A 21,238-nucleotide genomic window follows, 5' to 3' on the forward strand; every position below is an offset into this window, starting at 1 on the left:
GACTAATTTTGCAATGCTTCAGTGAGGACACAACGGGCTTGCACTTGGAGTGCCCAAAATGAAGATGATCCCCCTCGTCACCATGCCATCCTGCTGCAGATATTCCCTCTACATTATAAAATACAAAGTTAAGTAAACATCATATCAAGTTTCCAAATTACTGTTCCACATGAAATGGTTCATTGTAAATGCCACCCTGTGAAAAATAGCCCACGATTGAAGCTAAGTAGTGGAAATGTCGGCTCACTGTTAAGCAGTTAGAAACGAGCGCTGCTGGTGGTTTCGTGCTTCATTACTCATCAAGTAAAAAGGAAAGTTTTGTCCCAGATGAACATATTTCTCATTGTTTATTTTAGGCCGCGCCGGCTGCAACAGTCAACAATCAAATCAAGTAAAACATTTACATGACACAAGGAAGTCCAGTCAGAGCAAATGCAGATTACCACATTTTGAATGTATTTTTATGCATTTTATTGGAGAATTTATAGTGGAGAAATGAGTGAAGAGAGACAGATGGTAATAATGTAAACATTGGCAATGAAGTAACTTTAATATGCATGCCAATACATCTTCTTTGAATTTGAGATGGAGAGGAATATGCAACAAAGGTCCCTGAATGCATTTGAACCAGAGACGTTGCAGTTCAGTGCCCCGAGGCTGCAGGGCTACCCCAGGAACCATGTTATGTTAAATAAAAGATGTCTGCTTTCCTGCCGTGTTTAAAACTTCCTGATTCTCTGAGCATTGTCAGCACACAAAAACAAAGCAGAAGAGCATTTGCAGATACTGTGTTTCCCACGGCTGTTGTATCAGCTCAAACAGAAGGAACCATAGTGATTGATTGCATACATTTTCTCCTCCTGGTTCTTTCTAAACCTAATGGCTGTCTGATCATTCAAAAATATCTGACATCATTATGCCTCCCCACGTCACTTTCTCTCTCTCAGTCCCTGCCCCCCTCCTCCCAGGCAGTTTTCCATGGGGTCAATAACAATTAGTGTTTTTACACAAATACTTGTGCAATTTAAAATAACAGAGGTTGCAGATTTAGATCACCCACTACATTGATTTGTGTTTCATAAATGCACAGGGTTTTGATATCCAAATGTTTACATGTTTATGTTGGATGCAGCTGACTGTTGTGCCTGCTGCATTACATCGCTTTTGAGCCGTTGCCCTTGGGTCTTCTCCAATCTGATCTTTATTTCCATAGAATGACACAGCTCATGACATCATAGGTCACTTCTTGGTTGCCTTGACTGAGATTAAATCAGATTAAGTATTAGTAAACACACACTGTCGCTCTGTCTGTCTCTCTCTCTGTCTCTCTCTCTCTCTCTGACTTTCTCTCTCCCACCTTCATAAAACTCTTCATCAAATCTTAGCATCAGTATTTATCAATACAGATTAAATATTATTTCATTATATAACGGTCAAATGCAACCTTCTTTTTTTATCATCGGTGTTCCAGTAATCTTACATGACATGAACTGTAGCCTGACATTTAAAAGTGCACAGACGACACAAATAAGAGGTTAATGAGGTATTTTGTATTAGCCCATAAATGGAAAATAATAGATGAGGCTTAGATTAATGCTATAATCAACAATACACTAGAGATATAAAATAACTATAAATATAACTACTATAAAATAATTTTATTTAAAAAATATATCATAAAAACATATATTATAAAAACTCTTAGTTCAGTAGCCATTCCTGTTACAATTTGGATACAGTTTGTGAGTTTTACTTGAAATATATATTATATATTTATATTATATTTTATATATATATATATATATATATATATATATATATATATTATATATATATATATATATAACCTAAATGAGTAATCCGGGATCAATAATCATTGTAATAGGCTACACATCTAAACTGTAATTTAACATTGATGAATCAGGATGTTGTGAAAGGTCACACTGGCAGTCCGGAGAGGCGCGTGGTTGAATGGGGACAGATAGCATCGCAACGTGAGCGCGCTCATCCACCACCTCTAGGGCTCGCGGACAGTTGACAGCACCGATATCTTAGGGACTGCTCGCACGCGCTTTTTAATCAGTGCTTCTTTCTTTTTGTAATTAACCAACCTTTAAGGAACTGAAAGTAAACTGACGTCGTCACATCGCGCTGAATTAACGGGAGGAACATGTCATCGGACGGTAAGTGCTGACTGAATTTAACTGCGCAAGAAGTGGTCAAAACGCTACTTTTGGATATCTTTTCTTTTTATTGTTATTATTATTATTATTAATATTATTATTATTATTATTCTATCGATGTTATATGGCAGTTGTGTTGTCCGTTACAACCTGTCTGTTAACCTCAGGGGGAATTAAAAGCATGAACTCGTAGTCTACATTTTATTCTGAAAAGCATCAGACAAAGGTGATGCAGTTTAAAGAATGTAGTTATTTATCACATCAGTGACACTGTGGAAATTCCTAATGTTAGTTTTGAATTTTGGTTTGTAGCGTTGTGGTTGACCTCAAATAGGATTTGGAAAATAGGATATTATTCTATACATATACAAGAATTCTCCTTAACCAAAAGGATGCTTCAACAGTTTTTTTCTCCATTACATTACTGTAGGCCTATAATTAGAAATCTTCAGTATTGCATTAATGTCTGGCTAATTTGACCTTACTTGTGCTGTGAAGGAGTGGAAGATGAATAAAAAAATAAAAGATGTTACAGTTGGGGGAACAGTGAAGCACTGACAGAGAGAGACCTGAGCAGATGAGATGGCCAGAGAGCTCAGTGTGCCCTGATGATTTAGATTTTAATTCTTTTTTGGTTTTGTGAGTTGTGTGAACTGATAGAAAACACAGCTGTATTTTGAAATAGGTTTTAGTGATGTAATGCTTCTGAAAAACTGAGGGACAAACCCCTTTGAAATACATGAATAGTGCACATGTATAGTTATTTTCTAAGGATGCTCTTTCGCAGTTTCTTTGCAAAATGTGCAGTAGATTGTACCCGCAAGCACATTTAAATCAAGTAGCAAGACATTGCTGACGGGTTTTCAGGGAGGCACATGGAGTAAAGAGGACGGACAAAAGTACAGTACCTGGTGCATAAAACCACTTAGGCAAGGAGACAAACTAGGGCTTTATGCAATGCTCCTAAATGAACCCCTGAGCTTAGGGAAATATTTTGCATAAGGGACAAGTTTAAAACTTAAGGTAGTTTATGCAACCGGGCACAGGACTATAAGATGACAGCACTTTTTCCTCCAGCTGATTCTCTTTTAAAAGGTGCTCATGGTTCTATTTTGTAAGACTTTTGTAAATCAAGCCTGAGCTAACACAACAGGCTACATTTATTCATGTTGATCATTTTAAGGTAACCATAATTCAAAAATAACTTATTTTAACCAATGCATAGCATCCAGGGCAGTTAGCAAGTACATGTTATAGCTAATGATGTGAAAGAATACTTGAACAATTTAGTGTTGCACTTCCATAAAGGGACATGGGAGTGACGGATTAAAATTGTTTTGACGCAGAGGCCAAGGTATCTTGCTTTTAGTCCCTATTATGGGTCAAGCTCAAAGAATCGTGGATACACCTCCTATAGCATAACTCTATAGAATATTTTGCTGGACCCTCCCTGCTTGGTAAACGCCCACGTCCTTCAAACATCATGCCCCATTTTATTTTTTATTTTTTAATTCCATAAGTAGATTAAACATAGGCCTATCATGATATTGCATAGCGCAAAGAGCTGTTTTTTTATGTTTTTTGTTTTGTTTTCCAGCCAAGCCACTTTAACTTAGGATTTTGAAAAGCGGTGAGATAGATAATATGAGAGTATATCATGATATTTCTTTTTGTGATACAGTCTTGAAAACCAACATTGCCATTCAACTGCAGCGTGGTTGTGTCCTTTCACTCCAGACATTTTACAGTAACTGCTCTGATTCCTGCATGTGGCATTTTTCCAATGTATGACTGTTTGTTGACATGTTGACTGTGCGATGGGTGTTGAATCATCTGTATTGTGATACTACTGTTATCATGGACAATATATCTGATGCTAACACCATAGTGTACTCTGTAATTTACATCCCTTGTTTGTGCTGCATTTCAAATGGAAATATATCTAAATTGAATCACTCAGTTGTGCTATTTAATACAATCTAATACAACAATGCAGGCCCGTAGGCAGAGGGGGTTCAGGTGGTTTGAATTTGGAATACTTTATTTTCATTTTTCAGTTTACAAGAGCAAGAACAAACACAAACAAAACAACCCCCCATCTCCCATCCCCAAAAGGATGCTCCAATATTTTAAAGTAGGTATACAATGTTTCGAGGTCAGTCACATTCCAATATCAAATTATCCACATAATCCAGATAGGGCTTTATTTTAATAAAGGTGTTGTATCCCTTTCTAAGGTTATATGTTATTTTTTCTAAAGGCACACAGTTATTAAAAACAAGTATTTTTAAATGATGACGGCCAATAATTCTAATGCCCCCCCCCAAATAAAAATGATCTAAACCAAACCAAAGCCCTAATCTTGTTATAGGCTAGCCTGGTTGACACCAGACCCTTCTTAGTTGTAACTGAGAGTGGGTCTGGGAAAGGTTTATTGACAGTTCATTTCCAAAGGGGCGTCACCAGCGGACGCCGCTCAAATGCCTCTGGGCGCATTGGATAGTCCTTCAACCAATCAGACCAATGATCCGGGTGACGCTGCGCTTCGGTAGCCGTTATGTTGAATGTAAACAAAAAGCTGCTCGCCGTCGCTGCGCTATTGTCGTCGCATAAAGCTCGCCTCAACAGTTGTGATTGGTGTAAAGCCCGCCTCAGCGATTGTGATTGGTGCCTCGATTTTGGGGACATTGGAAATGGGTTTGAATGGGCTCTTTGCCAGACTGACTTGCAGAGCAAATCTCAAATTTGCCGGAAGTTCGTCAGGGTTTACCCAGGCTAGTTATAAGCACCACTTCTGATGAAACTACTCGCCAACCATGATGAGAAGCTGAAGCAGCACATGGAACAGCCAAAGCTCAGAAAGGCCACCTACCTCTCTCCCCAAACCCAAAATCAGATGATTGACGTGATAGGAAAGCGATTGATTTAGACCCAGATTGTGGACGAGGTCAAAAATACACAGATCTATAGTCACAGTTGATAAACAGCTCTTCCACCTTTACAACCCCTCATCATTCTCCACCTTTTGGCCCCTGTGTGTGTGTGTGTGTGTGTACTATATTTTCGGTGCATCAGAAAGTGTGCTTGTTGAGATACCAGCAGACACACTAATTCAGCACAAATTAGTTATTATTAATTAGTCACCATAATTAAGTTTTTCAACCTCATAATTACAAAATGAGGGAAAACTGCAAAAAGGTCCACTTTTTGGAAAAAAGAACACCCCCCTCCACTAGGGTGGCTAAGGGTCTGCAATTGTAATTAAGTAATAAATGCTACCTTAGACAAAGTAAAACGATTTTTTCAGTTAATAGTAGTAATAGTAATAGTAGTTAACAGTTGAGGAGAAAGCTGTAAAAAATAATAAAGTTGGGTCTAATTTATATAGTCTAATTAGTCTTGATTACGTGCTTCTTAATGTTCTGAGTATTTTCTTAATTCGAAAATAGTTGTGCAGAGTTTTAACCAGCACATTGCAACCTGAACCGTCTTAACTCCCCAGATTAACTTTTGTTCGTCCTCACACAATGACCTTGATTACTGCACACAGCTGAGGGAGGGACGGCAGCAGAAAAGTTTCAATTAGATGGAATAAGGCCCGGTGCCAAGATGACTCCACACTTGTGCTTATTATTAGATGTTTTTTTATAAGTGTGTGTGTGTGTGTGTGTGTGTTGTTGTTCATCAGTGAATTTAACCATAGATTGTATAACTAACTTAACCAACCAGCCCTAACCAAACACAATCAGGGCTGTTTTTTCTTGGGCATTGTGTTAAAAATGATAATGGTCTTTGTTTCTTGACATACATTTCCAATTTATCTACACTTTTGTGGTAATTATAATTAAGACTACTTACTAACACACTTGGACAAATAAATAAATCAAATTCAATCTGATGGAATATTTGTGTTAAGCAAGTTGTTTCTGCAAGTTGATTTCCATTCTATGGTACATCAAACTGAAACCAGTAGCTGGCTGGAATGTGGTAAAATGATTCAACGGTCCAAAAATCTATGTTGTTCGTAGTAAATGAGCTAAAACATGCACAACACCATTATAGTCCTTTCAACTTCAAACTTTGTAAAGATATGTAAATGTGCATGTGTTTTAAATATTAAGCAACACCATCAGGAAAATGTCACCTAATGTTTAGTTATGTCGTAACATCCATTACTGGTTGGTGCTCTGGTGCTGCAGCTATCATCTGCAGCTCCTGCAATGTATTAATGATGCCACCAGATCAACACTCACCAGAACTGTATTGATTGGTAAAAGGTCACTGCAGTTTTGTAATGTCACTGGGCATTTGTTTGATATGCGCAGCTGTTGCAGCTGTTGCAGTAGCCCCTTTGTGCACATAAAACATGATTAAAATCTGCCTTGTAAAGTGAAGTTTAATAGAATAATTACAGCTGAAATAAAAGAGATGTAGAAAAAGGCTCAGATGTGTGACACATAGAGATCTCGTCTGTGCCCTGGTTTCCAACCCCCACTGATCAATAACAAGTATTGATGTCTCCACATTTGTATTGTGACATCGCAATGTAGAGGGTCACTTTTGAGGGTTTTATATTGTACAGTACATTGTGTCCACAGTGTTAATTAAACTCACCATTATGAAACTATCCAATGATGCATGAAATAAGCCATGCAACATTATCTTGTGTACATTGTTTTACTAAAACTGTAGTTTTTAGAACAAAAGAACAGGAAATAGGACAGTTCACATGTGACACGGGAGATAAGGAGAGTGACAAACTGAAGAACCTACTTATTCAGTGCATTTTTCAATGACACCGAAATCATATTCCCTGCAAATCTAATCTGGCCACATAACACCTTAATATGGTCAGATAATCTGGATAGAAAGAGGACAGGGGAGGGAGAGAATACATGGTGAGAGATCCACAATGAAAAAAGACAGGTGGTGAAAGTGGATAGCTTGAGGCAAGGTAGATGTTTTGCTTTAAAGTTTTTGGGTCAATGTAATACTTCTTGCTAATTCAAACCAGTGAGAGTTGTTTTACAATTAGAATGGCTTCAACAACGTTGTTTGTGCAGTCCCCTACAGCTGATTGTGGTCAGTTTTGCTCAAACAACAGTGGCAATTTAAAAATAATCACAAACCCTGGGATTATAAAGCTTAATTAGCTGGTTTATGTTTTCAGCAATTGTTGGGTTATCATTTTGCCAGTGAGTGCTGCCCAATCAGTGATTTATTTGCATTTGCTATGGAACCATTATCTGCTGCTAGACCACTAAACATTGATGCAGGAATAATTTCATATTCTGCATAAGATTTTTTGCTATAAGATTTTAGTTTATGCAGATGATGTGATTCAATTTATTTAGATTCTCCTAAGTAATCAACTCCAAATTAGTAGTTAGTTATGAGTATGGCATTTTTGAGGTACAAAAGATCACAAATGTTAACCTCAGCTATCTCCCAATCCTTTTGCTGGCCCCCAATACGCTTAAAGTAATTAGTTATAACTTGTACAGGAGAAACTTTGCTCCTTTTCTTCAAGCTGTTAAAACAACCTACTAGGTGTTATAGTGAGTCACTGTCTATTAATGTATAATGTTGTTAAGACTGTAATGTGTGCTGTATCACTTTCAAATGTTTCTGGTGTTACTGTTTTAAGTTTTAAATTGTGGCATAAACAGGGTCCTAGGTCAAGATTGAGGTAGTTTACCTTCTACAGTAGGTGGCGTATATTTTCTCAGCAGTTTACTGCTACAAAAGATATAGAATAGTTTTAAAGCTGCAATTTACTTATTCATTATTTTCATTTTCAATTTATCTGCAGATAATTTTTTTCATCAATCAGTTGATTGTTATGTCTACAAAGCGTCAAACAATTGTGAAAAATACCCATCAAATTTCTTGTTTTATATGACAGTCCAAAATCCAAAGAAAAAAAATCAACTGAAATGTAAGACAAGGAAAAGCAGCAAATTCTTACATTTATGGAGATGGAACTATATAGAGAACATTTAAATTTCAATCATACATATATATCATATCATATCATACATAGTTCTCTAAAGTGGTTTATGAATGACTCTAGCTCTACCTGGTTAGTTGTGAAAATCAATGAAAATCCCAATATGCTAAATGTATGCTAAATCTCATGCAAACGAATAGTAACTAGTGTCAGAGGTAAAATAAGTTTAGTTAAAGGACCCATAAACATTAGAAGTCCCATCACATGTTTCAGCCTTTATCATATAAGGCACGACTGCAGATCAGATGCTTCTCTGGGGGTCCTGACAGTGTGAAGCAACAACTTCACATACACAGTTTTCCCAGACACCCCTGCATGTTCTTATATGAGAAGTTATTTGAGACATTTGCCACCTCACGAGGCTATGGCTAGCCAACACAAGGACACGTATACCTTCACATTGTCCCCCCCCCACACACACACACACACACACACTTCCCTCATCACCTCCTCCAGCTACTGTCGTCAGTTGTCCGGCGACACTTCAAACCAATCATAGAGATAGCAGACCTGAGAGTGTACTCATTTGGTGGTGTTGGCATGAGCTACAGTAGAGGCCTCAAGGTCAGGACCTGCCTCCTCACACATTTGTTCATTAACTGAACATTGAGCAACACAAGCCTGGAAATGTCTGTCTTTATTAAAAATTTGTGGAAATTATGACCTTAAAAGACCACGTGTTTTAGTTTGAGCTCAGTTACAATAATGTTACAACATTTATGATTTATTGTCTAGTTAATAAACAACCTTGATACATTTTCACAAATGCTACTACATAGTAGTTCATTTATTATATTCATGCATGTTTGGTTGAACCTGTTAAATCCTGGACTGGTCTGCGTGCTTTTCACCTACAGTAGCGGCAGTAGTGATGAGAGAATAACAGATGGATCTAAGAAAGATGACCTATAGAAAGTTTTATAGCTCTTTAATGCATGGAGTCAGTAATTTCCCTTATTTTTGTTGTGTAAATTACACTGGCCAAAAGGATGCTCTACATTGTTTATTTGTGGCACGTTATGTCTCAGATTATAGTGAAAGTATTGATTAGTTCCAACTCAATCAAGGTGAACACTATATTGCACAATATTTGTTGAGGGATACATTTGTTAGATTCAGTGCCATATACTGCTTTTTCTATATTATCCCAAATCCTGTAAATGCCATAACATATCCTGTGTGTGTTTTATAGATATTCTTGCTACCTTCTATAACAGTAGTGGCTCTTATGTAACTCCTCAGGGGATTTGCAAAACCGTCTGTGAGATTACCAAAGTCACGAGCGCAGCTGTAATCCACAGCATATCGCCATCTCCACAGCAAGACATACTACCTCTTCACCCCCAGTCAATCCAGAGTCCCAGTTTATCTCAGTCCTTCATCTGAGCTACAATCCCAGTCTCAACCTTTGCCCAAGAAAATCACCTTCAATTCTTCCAGTCTATTGTCTTCCACTGTTGCTTACTTACAAAGATTAGTCACCCTGTACCACTTGGTTTCCTGACCCAAAATGAGGCCCCTGCAGTTCAGTACTTTATGGTAACTGACCAGTCCTCCCTATAAAGTTTGACTCTATATCCATCAATACATTGAAATATGTTGTGATGAATTCCAGCTGCCCTTCAGAATGCCCATTTTTGTACAGATTTTTGTCCTTAACAAATGACAAAATGAAAAGAAATTCTCTGTTTCTCTTTACAGGCTCCATTATTCCACAGGTACATCTGGGTAAAGTTTTCCCTTTGCTGTGATAAAGTTTGGTTCTTCAAGTTCAGACTTTCTAAAGGAAAAGCTCCACAATATTTGACCATATTTGAACAATCCAAGGACTGCATGAGAGAAACCTAAGAGGACTACTACAAACAGTAGGTTTCTCATCACCATACATTTAGATATTTATCAGATTTTAATTGATATGAAATGTGATTATATATGCAATGATTTTAAGAGAGAAAAGTCTCTTTTGAGACAAGAAGATAACTACTGAAGCATCTGTTTCAGCATAATTTAATTTCTACCTTGACTTTAATTGTCATCCTCTTGTTTTGTTCTCATTTTTTTTTCAAGACTGGCAGTGTGTTAAACAAGAAGGTCCTAAAGCAAAGGGATACAAAACAGACAATCGACATCTCAGTTAAGAAAACGGAAAAACCAGCAGACACTTTCCTTGAATTTCCACCAAAGCCCAATGCTTTTACTCAACATGTGTCATAAAGGGAGGTCAACACATAAGCGAAGATGAACCCTTATGTCACTTCACACTTCAGGAGAGATCTCTTTCCCCATTTCCATTTGTTGTAGATTTTTGTCTAACCTGCTGTTACTGTTTGAATGAAATAGCGTTGTCTATATTTGTGCAGCTATATCAGTAGCTCATGTCTATCGTTTTCAGTTTCTTTGTACTCACCACAGTGCAGGGTTACGGTTGAGGGTTTGAGTCTGTGTACTGTTCCAAAGAGGATGTGGATACTCTGTATACTTGTCAGGATTCAGTAGAAGAGTTCTCTGGAAATGGTTGGGCAAGGTAAATACTAACTCTACAAGCTTTTCATTTCCAGATAGATTTGCACATTTCTTTGTCAGTTTTTAAGAAGTATTTCTATATATTAACTTTGAATGCTTTTTAGATGATGCACTTCAAAGTTACTCATGCATTATTTTTGTGTTGCATCTGCATGTATTATTCTTCCATTTTGCTTGTGGAAACTCTGATGTTCAGGTAGCCCTTTGTGATCTGGTTCAAACTGAGATGATGAGTAATAGACTACAATCCACAAACCCAGTTATGCTCTCAGCCACTGTAGTTCTCAGCCCTTCTCAGCTCTTCTCCTTCTGTGGCATACACCTGATCTATCTACTTTGGCGCCCAACCTCCAGAAAAATATAGAAAACTTCCTCAGGTGACCTGTGTACTTACCTTTTCCCTACATATAAATCTTCCACTCAAAGTTAAAAATACAAGTGGTGTTGGAGACAGATCAAAGTAAACTCTCTGTTGTTTTCTTCCCTTCTTATCTTTTGTCAGGCATAGGCGATTTCTCAGCCGTAATGCTGAGCTGTAATGAGGTATGTCTGCTCTGAGAGACTAACTGTTGCATGTGATTGCTAACAGCCGTGTAGTTCAGGTCAATATTATTCACACAACAGTCAGTAAAACAAGTCTTCACCAAATTGACAATGGCTGCTAAACAGATGTGCAGACCCTTAGAAAGAAAATGTGAAATTGTTAAAGCAGTGACATGATTGATCAGGAAATGGCAAACAAAACATGGTTCTTTCAGTTGGGACCCTTTTGTTGGGCAAATGTGACATTTCCTTGACAATTGCTATTTAACACTTAACTGTGTGTACTATATGCAGTGCTTTATCCAAGACAAACATATTGGCATTGAATTATGAAAGATGAATGATGACTGTTTGATGAACTGTGCTCTTTGTTTCCACATGCCCATACCAAGGGGTTGTGACACTGGAGAGATCTTTGATTGTAAGAATTGGCATGTTTTTTTTTTCTTTTTTGATTGCATGTTGGAAATGTTTTTATCATATTGTCCCATTTTAAGTCTTGTCACAATAAGTCTTGTCACAATATTATAAAAGGTACAGTACCCTGTAACGAACTGTACATCCTTTACATGTTTCCATCTCCATCCTCCTACTCCATTGCATTATCAGTTTATAGCTTGTATCAATTGATGCCTGCTTGAGGCTTCCCTTTTATTTGTTTGGAACTGAACAGAACCAATCCTGCATGCTTTTGTGATGTCTGAGGTCCAACCAGCCCTATCACTCCTTGTCAAAAGAGTTCTTAGAAACTAGGGGTCACAGAAATAGACTCCTTGGGCTACTGCTGACATCCTTGTTTTCAGCTCACCTCACTCAGTGAGTATGATTTTTATGACATTGGTTGTTAATGAGTGCACCCTACTTTAAGAAAGCCCACTTTGTTTGCTGAGGGATCTATCACTGAAAAGATCACAAGTCGGGGAAAGTAAGTGACTGATCAATGGCCTTCGAGGGAATTATCCTCTGGTTACTATTGGCCTCTATGGACTTGCAATTATCTCTTCAATAAGGACTGAAAGACTGACTATGTTGTTAGTACCAAACATTTAATTGACTGTATCAAGGTGCTTAATTGCCTCATCAACATTTGAATCCAGGCTCACTGAGGAATACAGTGTTATTGTGCACCATAAGAGAGAGGAGACTTTTTGTTTTTTATTGTTTTGGATTGTACATGATGGGAGCGGCACGTGTGAAACGTCGTTTCAGTGCTGTGGTGGACGGGCCAGTGGAGGAGGAGGAGGTCATGAGGCTGGCACAGAGTGCTGCTGACACGGCTAGGGCAGGGGGGAGTCCAGTGGGGTCAGGGACCCCAACCAGCCCCTCCCCGACCCATGCCCTGAACGGCAAAACTCTACCTCTTCAGAGCAACACCAACAATGCACGGAGGCAGAGTGCCATTGGAGTTGGGGGAGACGCAGGAGAAGGCGGGGTGAGATCAGGAGGAATGTGCTCAGGACTAAGGAGTGAAAGAGGCAGTAGTGTAGGAGGAAGAGGAAAAGGCCGTTCATCCTCGGACCAGAATTCACTCTCTTCCCCCTCCACTACCAACCGCCGGCGCACCAGGTGCTCAAGCCGCCGGCCCCGACAACGCTTTGTTGGCAAGGACGGACGCTGCAACGTCACCTTCGTCAACATAAGCGAAAGGGGCCAGCGCTACCTTAACGACCTCTTCACCACCTGCGTGGACATCCGCTGGCGCTGGATGCTGATCATCTTCACCCTCTCCTTCCTTCTTTCCTGGCTGCTCTTTGGATTTGCCTTCTGGCTTATTGCCTCCGTGCATGGGGACCTCTCCATTCGGCTTACCCCCAGCCCAGGTTCCTCTCCGGGATCAGGAGAGGCCGGGTCTGGAGGAGAGTCTGATAGAGAGGCAGTGGTTGAGGAGCCATGCTTCCTCCAGGTGAACAGCTTCATGGCAGCCTTTCTATTCTCCTTGGAGACGCAGACATCCATAGGTTATGGCTTCAGAAGTGTGACCGAAGAATGTCCCCTGGCGGTGATGGCGGTCATTTTGCAGTGCATTGTGGGCTGCATCATTGACGCCTTCATCATCGGGGCAGTCATGGCCAAGATTGCCAAGCCCAAGAAGCGCAACGAGACACTGGTGTTCTCTGACACAGCTGTGGTGGCGCTGAGGGACGGGAAACTCTGTATGATGTGGAGGGTCGGAAACCTACGCAAGAGCCACCTGGTAGAGGCACATGTTCGAGCACAGCTACTAAAGGTAAGTGGTGGGAGATGGATAATTGCCATGGTGAAAAAGGTCAGAAAGTTTGGCAATGATAAAAGAGAAAAGCCTTTCAATTTTTTAGAAAAAGTTGATTGGATGGTAAAACAGAAAAGCCAAAGTTAACAACTGTATCAAAAACCAGAGGTTGCAACTCTGAGAGATCGCGGTAGAGGAAAAAAGGTTGCAGTAGAGAGAAAGAGGAAGCACTGAGACCATCTGGCCTGTATTCTGTGGACCGTAGTTAATGAGAGCTTGTTTTATTTTCCCTCAGGGGTTAGGAAGATTTACCATGGATTATCTTGCCTGCAATTCTTTAACTGAGAACCATTGTCCTTCATTGTCTCATTTTGGCAGTATGTGTGCTATATGTGGGTTAGGTTATTGTACTGTAAGCTTAGGTTTACCTTTCTGTCTGGCCTTATGTGGGTAGTTTTAAACATGTTTTCTCTTTTTGTGAATGTTTGTCTTGTCTTCAGTGTTGTGTGTGTACACGTATGTATGCTGCCAGAGTTGTCCGGAGGGTCAAAATCTGTGGAAAATTGGTGTTACAGCATAGACAATTTGATCTCTCTTAATAGCATGACCATGTCAAAGTTCAGACAGGCAGATGGGATTAAGTTAGCAAGGATAAAAAAAATACAATTCTAAATGCTGGGACCAGATATTGTTCCATAGTAAGGGTTGGGTGAGTGATAAGCCTATGCACGGGTGGTATGACTAAAGACATAGTCAAATTCATCTGAATATAATAACCAAATACTAAGCTTCTGGGTCAGGGTAAGAAATACAATTTCTAAAACTGACCTTAGGAAATAGTGTCAAGTGTATGTGTGTTGCGTTTTATAGCCAGAATTACAGTTTAATTTTACTTTACTTTGATTATGTCCCACCTGCCTTTGGCTGATGTTTGTTTCTATATTGGAAATTGTTTCTTGTCTCTATTTAACATTTTCCCACGCGTGAAAATCAATTTTGCATCATCTAATGTGGAAAGTTTAATGTACAGTATCAAATTGTGACTTTATTTTACTCTCTATTCCCAACTACAGCCAAGGGTGACAGAAGAGGGAGAGTTCCTCCCGCTGGACAATATGGACATCAACGTGGGTTTTGACACTGGCACTGACCGCATCTTCTTGGTCTCGCCAGTGACAATTGTCCACGAGATCAACGACGAGTCACCTTTCTTTGAGATTGACCGAAAGACCCTGGAGAATGACTCTGAATTGGAGGTGGTGGTCATACTCGAGGGCATGGTGGAGGCCACAGCTATGACCACACAGTGCCGTAGCTCCTATCTGGCTTCTGAAATCCTCTGGGGACACAGATTTGAACCAGTGCTCTTCGAGAGGAAAGACTGCTACCAGGTCAGAAAGGAAGGATGGAGATATATAGGAAAATATATAGATCCTTACCTTCCCTTAATGCTATGTCTGAAGTGGTATATGTAGCAGTGTGGCTCTAGAGATGGCAGTGTTGGTCAGTTGGTCCACTATCACCTATACTCTGGTGATCCCCTGACTTGTCATCTAGCGCCATCAACAGGTCAAAATTTGAACATCCAGTACTTTGGTTTTTGATCAAACACCTGCAAAATTGACGTTCCCATCAGCCTCAGTTGTATTGTATTTGCTAATTAGCTAATGTTAGCATGCTAACACACTACACTAAGACAGTGAACATGGTAAACATTAACCTGCTAAACATCGGCATGTTAGCATTGTTATTTTGCGCATGTTAGCATGCTAATAATATTAAGCAGGGGTTAAAGTGGGATCTGGCAGGTGGGCATCCGAAGGGGGATCCCAAAATTGAACATATTAAAGTTTCTTACTGCTTTAAAGTAAAACTCACTTTTAAAGCTGGTTCACCTGTTAACCAAATTAATTCCTTTTTCCAAATCACTGGTGAAGAACCAGGAGCAATTGCCAGGAGTTGAGCCATTTTTTAAAGAGTCCGACGCAGTCACTCCACATAAAACACACCGGGGCTACATTCACCTCTAGCTAACTTCACAGAGAACAATGAAGGCAAATCACATCACCAATCTGTTTTAACCAAATGTTCTATGTCTAGCTCAGCTGAAAACACATTACCGTGTCGTTCACTACCGAGCCGGTTTGTAACTGGTAGGCAACCGACAATGCGATCTTCACCTTTTCAACTGACTACCAGTTTAGCTAGTACGCGAGTAGCTTGTCCTGCTATTATTACAGACGTGAACAACGTGTTGCTATAGTCTCTTGTCTTGTCACCTTACAATAAAATGTGTATGTAAAAATTCTCATTTTCTGCCTTTTTTCCAGGTGGACTACTCATTCTTCCATCAGACATACGAAATCCCGAACACACCTTCATGCAGCGCTAAGGAGCTGGCCGAGCAGAAGTACATTCACAGTTCACGCTCGTCATTCTGCTATGAGAACGAAGTCGCTCTGCAGCTCGTCTCCCCTGATGATGAGCCTGGCCCAGACCCTGAGTGTCCCTCCCCACCGACCCGAAGGCAATCCCTGGCCGAACATCTCCACTACAATTGAACCTGTTGGATAGAAGGCCTTAAGGGAAAAGAGATAGGAAGTTGACCCAGAGTGTTTTAGAGAGAGAGGGTTAAACTGGTAGAAATTGGCAGACCAAGAGAGACCGGATTGAAAGTCGTTAGGGCCAGTGTCAGGATAAAGGATAGGAGGCAACATTGTTTACAGTGATTGGACAGGAAACAAAGTTCAAAATAGGAGCAAGTCAAGAGATCCATTACAACTTTTACAAGTTTGCAAGATTAAGTACTACCATACAGATTAGATTGCACTGAGTAATATAAAGGAAATGGACAGATAGAGAGAGGTTTTGGGGCAGTATTTTAGGGAGAAGGGTTACTACACTGGCTTAGTTGTCTGATTGGTCCTGGCAATCTTTTAGGATCATTGAAAACTTGTCTGCTAAGTCTCTCATCTGGCCCGGCACTACCACAACACGCCCATCTGGCTCTAATGCCTGACTGGCAGAATATACAGCAGCACCCCATGGTGGCTCTACCATGCAACTGCACCTCCAGTTTTATGATCTATTTGAGGTGGCTTCTGTATGAAATGAATGGCAGTGTACCTTCTGAGGTACAACTCAGGAATGTATTCCACTATGATGCTGTATTATCATTTTAATGTTTTATTTCTGTATGGTAAGTATGGATAGTGCACATTTTGTGATACTTTGAGGTTGGTGGGGGGTGTTTAGAATGTAGTTGAGTATTAGGCTAGGCTACTTGTAGAGCCAAAGCAGAACAACAGTAGCATGGAGAAACAGCTGAAAACTAGCAGCGATTTTGAGCAGTTTCTTTTCCATGTTATATTATATATGTTGTTTGTTTTGGGGCTGTATTATGTCATGCAAAAAAAAAGTTCACTGATTGTAACATTTGCTTTATTTAATCATTTTGTGTTGAGTTGAATGCCATGTGGCGAGGTCAGAGTAAGCATCAGAGTAAGCATTGTAGTGTTAGATACACAATGACAGATGATGATAGTTAAATACTATACATTATTTCTTGCACTACTATCTACAGTATCTTCTCATGTCCTGTATAGCTAAAATCACCCACACTGTATTGTTTTGCTCTGTTACTTTTGGATTGTAGTAGTTAGCGACTGAGCTATGACATTATAATCTTTTAAGTGTCTTGGCACTTGGAAGACCCTTGATGGTTCGGACTAAATCCAACTTTAAAGGGGTTGCTCTCATCCGCTCTGTAAATGCACAGGAGGACTAAAGTCACGTCCAACATCACTAGAACATTACTGAACTGAGTAGGAGAGATGTGATGGTGGTGACGATGGTTTGCTGTTTCTGCTTCTCTGAGAATAAAACATCCGTCTAACATCTGTGCAAATGGATGAGGATTGAACTGGAAGCTACACCACATTCATAGAAAATGATACTGTATTTTTGTGCCCATAAAATCATGTTTCCCGGTACTATGTTCTAATGTGCTACAGTTGGTTTCTCTCACAAATTGTGAGATCAGTGTAGTGAGTGGTGCCTTCATAACAAACCAGAGATTTTGCAACTGGCCCTTCATCTGCAGCAGTTAATTTCATGTTTGAAATGTACTTAAAGCCTATTTTTATTGTGTGTATTTTCATACTGCTACTTATGCAAGAGTGTTTATTCAATCACTTCAACATTTGCAGGATGTTGTTCTAAGTCGACAAAAATGTCTATACTGTGAATCTGCTCAGTAACTGAGTAGTCTCAATAATAATCTCTAGACCGATAGCTGATGGGTTCCGTCTCAATATGAACATGCACTGATAACATAAATAGGTTTTTAGCTGTATTGTATTGTAGACTATGTAATAGTTGCTCTTTGAAGTTATATGACAAAGCACTTGGAATGTTCTTGTTTATTTTAGATCCTGTAATGATTTGCAGTTAATCCTGCCACCATGAGTATTTAAGTGTTTGATTACAGAAGATGTTTGTAAGGTCACTCAGTGTCAGGAGTGCAACATGATATTAAGTGTTGACCAATAATCAGCCTGTCCAACGCACATCCTGGGAACTTGTTCTGTTTATTTTGCACTAAAGTAGTATATGCAGACTAAATATCACTAATGACGCTTTACAACAGCAACGTAGTGTTGCTGGATCAGCACACATTAACCTCAAGGCATCAATCGCAGTGTTTCACTTCAGTTATTGAAAGATTTTTTTTTATGGTTACCCCAGGGCGGGTGAGGTATTGATTACATATAATCTGTTGCAATTAGTGATAAGGCTGTTTTTTTTGTTTGTGTTCTCCCTTACACTTCTCCTTTATGGCTACATGCTCTATTTATAGGCTGCATGGGTCATGTCGTTCACCCTGCCTCCACTTGTAACTTGAACTTACTGCACCATCACTTTAACTACTATAGCGTTGTTTAAAAACCCAAGAAAAAAATAGACAGATGGATTATTTGGTCATTTCACTCCTTAGGATTCGCTTCCATAGTAAACACATTTTTTAAATCATATGTATATACATAGTGTAAAATACATAGTATACTGTAATAGATACATTATTAATAAATGAGTGACATGAAACCAATAAAAGCTGTTGCTACCTTTCTCAAGTTATTTTTCTAAAGAGAAAGGGAAACCTTACTGCTCCAACACTGAAATGTAATTTCAGAGCTGCCTTAGGCACAGAGCACTTCTAAATGAAACTGAACTGTTTGTAGAGCAAATAAAACACGGGGATTGAATTGCATTTATTGGTTGCTTCTTTATTTATTCTTCTTGTAGCTCACGGGGCAAACCTACTGACCATTTTAGATGGAAAGTGTAATTCATCACTGCTCTCATAATCCTTTTTGCATTTACATTGAAGTGCTTTAAGATTTAAACGAAACATTAAAAAAAGGAATGCAGATCATGCATATAATGTCCTCATTCTTACAACTTGCTGCCATAGATTAAGACTGTTGCAAACAAACCAAATGACCAAATCTCGTTTGACCAAATATGTCAACTTTCTTTTTTCTATATTTTCACTGATAGGCCTGTCTGTCACAGAATACAGTCTGAACATAAACCTTAACCAAACAATTGTGGAAGAATGTTAAAACTGTCTGATGTTAATTAAACACTAAATATCTTGAAATTACTGAATTGTACAACTTTGACAGTTAAAGTTTTGATTTCTTTTTATTGTGTTGTCAAAATGACCTGTAAAAGTCTATCACTGCTGATGAATCAGGAGAATAAAACGTCCCTTGTGGAAATAATATTGACCCTAAAATAATCTTTATTATTACATTACATTACATGTCATTTAGCTTTTATAATAATAATGTAATTTTATCCAAAGCGACTTACAATTAAGTGCTTTCAACTGTGAAGGTTCAAACTCCAGACAACAAGTAAGTACATTAGCTTTAAATAAGCAAAGCTACAAAGAGACATATGAAAGTGCAGGTGCAAGAATTTATAACTTGCTATGAAAACAATTACAGGACATATAGCCTGCCATTAAATGGCAAATGATCATTAACACATATAATTACACTAGTATTCCTAAAAAACTACCTATGGCTTGCAAAAAAAATTTAAATTATTATTATGATGCCATTACACAGAGTAGACACTTACAATACTGCTAAATGTATAGTTTAATTTATTTGACTAAATAAATGCAATTTAAAAGATTCACTTCCTATAGCCTTATGCAGACGTTTGTTCTTTGTGTGTGTGTGTGTGTGTGTGTGTGTGCGTGTGTGTGTGTGTGTGTGTGTGTGTGTGTGTGTGTGTGTGTGTGTGTGTGTGTGTGTCGAATATATATTTTTTGTTATTTATTTCACCTATATGGCATATCAAAGGCAATAAAACATTTCATAATATTTAGCTATGACGTATATGGTATTTTATACATTGCTGTAAATATTTACCATAGCCCCACAACCCTGCATGGTACCCAGGGAACTCGGGTTCAGTCGGATTTTCTGGGATGATCTGAATCACGCGCCTGGAGTCAGATCATTCCAAGCAACCCGTCGGTTGTGTTTGGTTGGGGATTCAAACAAATCCGATCCCAGATCTGTGTCTGCGGACACTCGCCGCGACTCAGTGGTAAACAAAGGGCGCGCAAATCTCCCTTCTCTAGCGCGAGAGTGCCGCACAGGCACCTGCTGCAGCGCTCCAGTTGGCTGTTTGACCCGTCAGTCACAGCTAGCCCCGCCTCTTGTCCGTTTCCATTGGTTAATAGCGGAGACTCTTGTGCTACCGTTAATACCATTCGTCGACGCACTTGTTTTATGCCAGTTTTGGGGCGGAAAGTTCTCGTTGTATTCATTAGGCGGGTCTACTGCTCGGTTGTAGATTTTGATTGGAGTTATTTCTCTCTGAGGCTTGACCTAAACTCGTTTCCTTGTACCTGGTTGGTCTCCTAGCAGGAAGTTGCTCTCCTGGACTGAAGCCGTCGCCTTGCCCTCACTGCTCTCTGTTTTATTCTCATCGAGTAGTGTGAGTGCGGTTCCACCGAGAGAGCGGTGCAATGATAAAAGCCGCATATGCGGTAGGCTGCTACACACCTATCAGGCAGGAAAATACCCACAAAACAGCCTCACCCCGGTTCTCCTCGCACCACAGCCTTATCCACGACTCAGAGCGGAACCTGAAGGTGAGAGATTTAATTGCCTTTACTCTAATCCAACTCGTTATAGCCAGTGTAATATCCTGAACGTATCATATTTCAGTGGAACTGGCTAACCTCGCTAGGTTGGTCTAAATGCGGTGGCATAACGCCTAAAAATGAAACGTTGGTTGGACTAAAGGCGTTCATATTGGTTTGATCTAATGTTCGCTTTCAAAGAGAGACTTTCATCGAGATGACCTGAAGTCTGGTCAAGGAAAACTGTCTGCCTGATGGCCATATTAAAGGGATCTCGACCCATATAATTATAATGTATTGGCCTACTGTGATCTTTGTGTCATATATATATATATATATATATATATATATATATATATATATATATATATATATATATATATATATATATATATATACCTAGCTTTTTTTCTCAGTGAAAATTGCTTGGTTACCTATGTGGCTGCCACATGCATGCGGTTCACAGTCAATTACAGGCTGGGGCCCATGTGATTGTTCATGTCTTATGCTGAAGGCGTGGTTGCCTTCGTCAGTTTCTGTGCTGGAGCTAGACCTAAAATGCAGGTAATTTATATAGGGGTCACGCAGCAGCTGTACTGATC

The 21,238-nt window shown here is 39.3% G+C and overlaps 2 protein-coding genes across 10 annotated transcripts in view; both read left to right on the forward strand.

Moving 5' to 3' along the window:
* Nucleotides 1-1,961: 1,961 nt before the first annotated feature.
* Nucleotides 1,962-19,254, forward strand: kcnj14 (potassium inwardly rectifying channel subfamily J member 14). 3 transcript variants are annotated; one of them, XM_039806279.1, is made up of 7 exons: nt 1,962-2,183; nt 9,895-10,058; nt 10,261-11,093; nt 11,219-11,259; nt 11,652-13,486; nt 14,542-14,859; nt 15,799-19,254. In XM_039806279.1, the coding sequence occupies exons 5-7, from the start codon at nt 12,434-12,436 to the stop codon at nt 16,027-16,029; spliced, it is 1,602 nt and encodes a 533-aa protein (XP_039662213.1). In that variant the 5' UTR covers nt 1,962-2,183; nt 9,895-10,058; nt 10,261-11,093; nt 11,219-11,259; nt 11,652-12,433; the 3' UTR covers nt 16,030-19,254. The 3 variants fall into 3 exon arrangements, with proteins under 3 accessions (XP_039662213.1, XP_039662210.1, XP_039662211.1); XM_039806276.1 differs by having other exon boundaries at nt 10,261-11,259; XM_039806277.1 differs by having other exon boundaries at nt 11,219-13,486.
* Nucleotides 19,255-20,412: 1,158 nt separating this feature from the next.
* Nucleotides 20,413-21,238, forward strand: part of myh14 (myosin, heavy chain 14, non-muscle) — a 31,386-nt gene continuing 30,560 nt past the window's right edge. For 5 of the 7 annotated variants that reach the window (XM_039805740.1, XM_039805742.1, XM_039805744.1 and 2 more), the window contains exon 1: nt 20,415-20,645. The gene's annotated coding sequence lies outside the window, so the exon portion shown is untranslated. Of the gene's footprint in view, nt 20,646-21,238 lie in introns of all 7 variants that reach the window. The other 2 variants (XM_039805746.1, XM_039805747.1) reach the window with 1 other exon arrangement.

Source organism: Perca fluviatilis, chromosome 7 (assembly GCF_010015445.1).
Source record: "Perca fluviatilis chromosome 7, GENO_Pfluv_1.0, whole genome shotgun sequence".
Taxonomy (NCBI): Eukaryota; Metazoa; Chordata; class Actinopteri; order Perciformes; family Percidae; genus Perca; species Perca fluviatilis.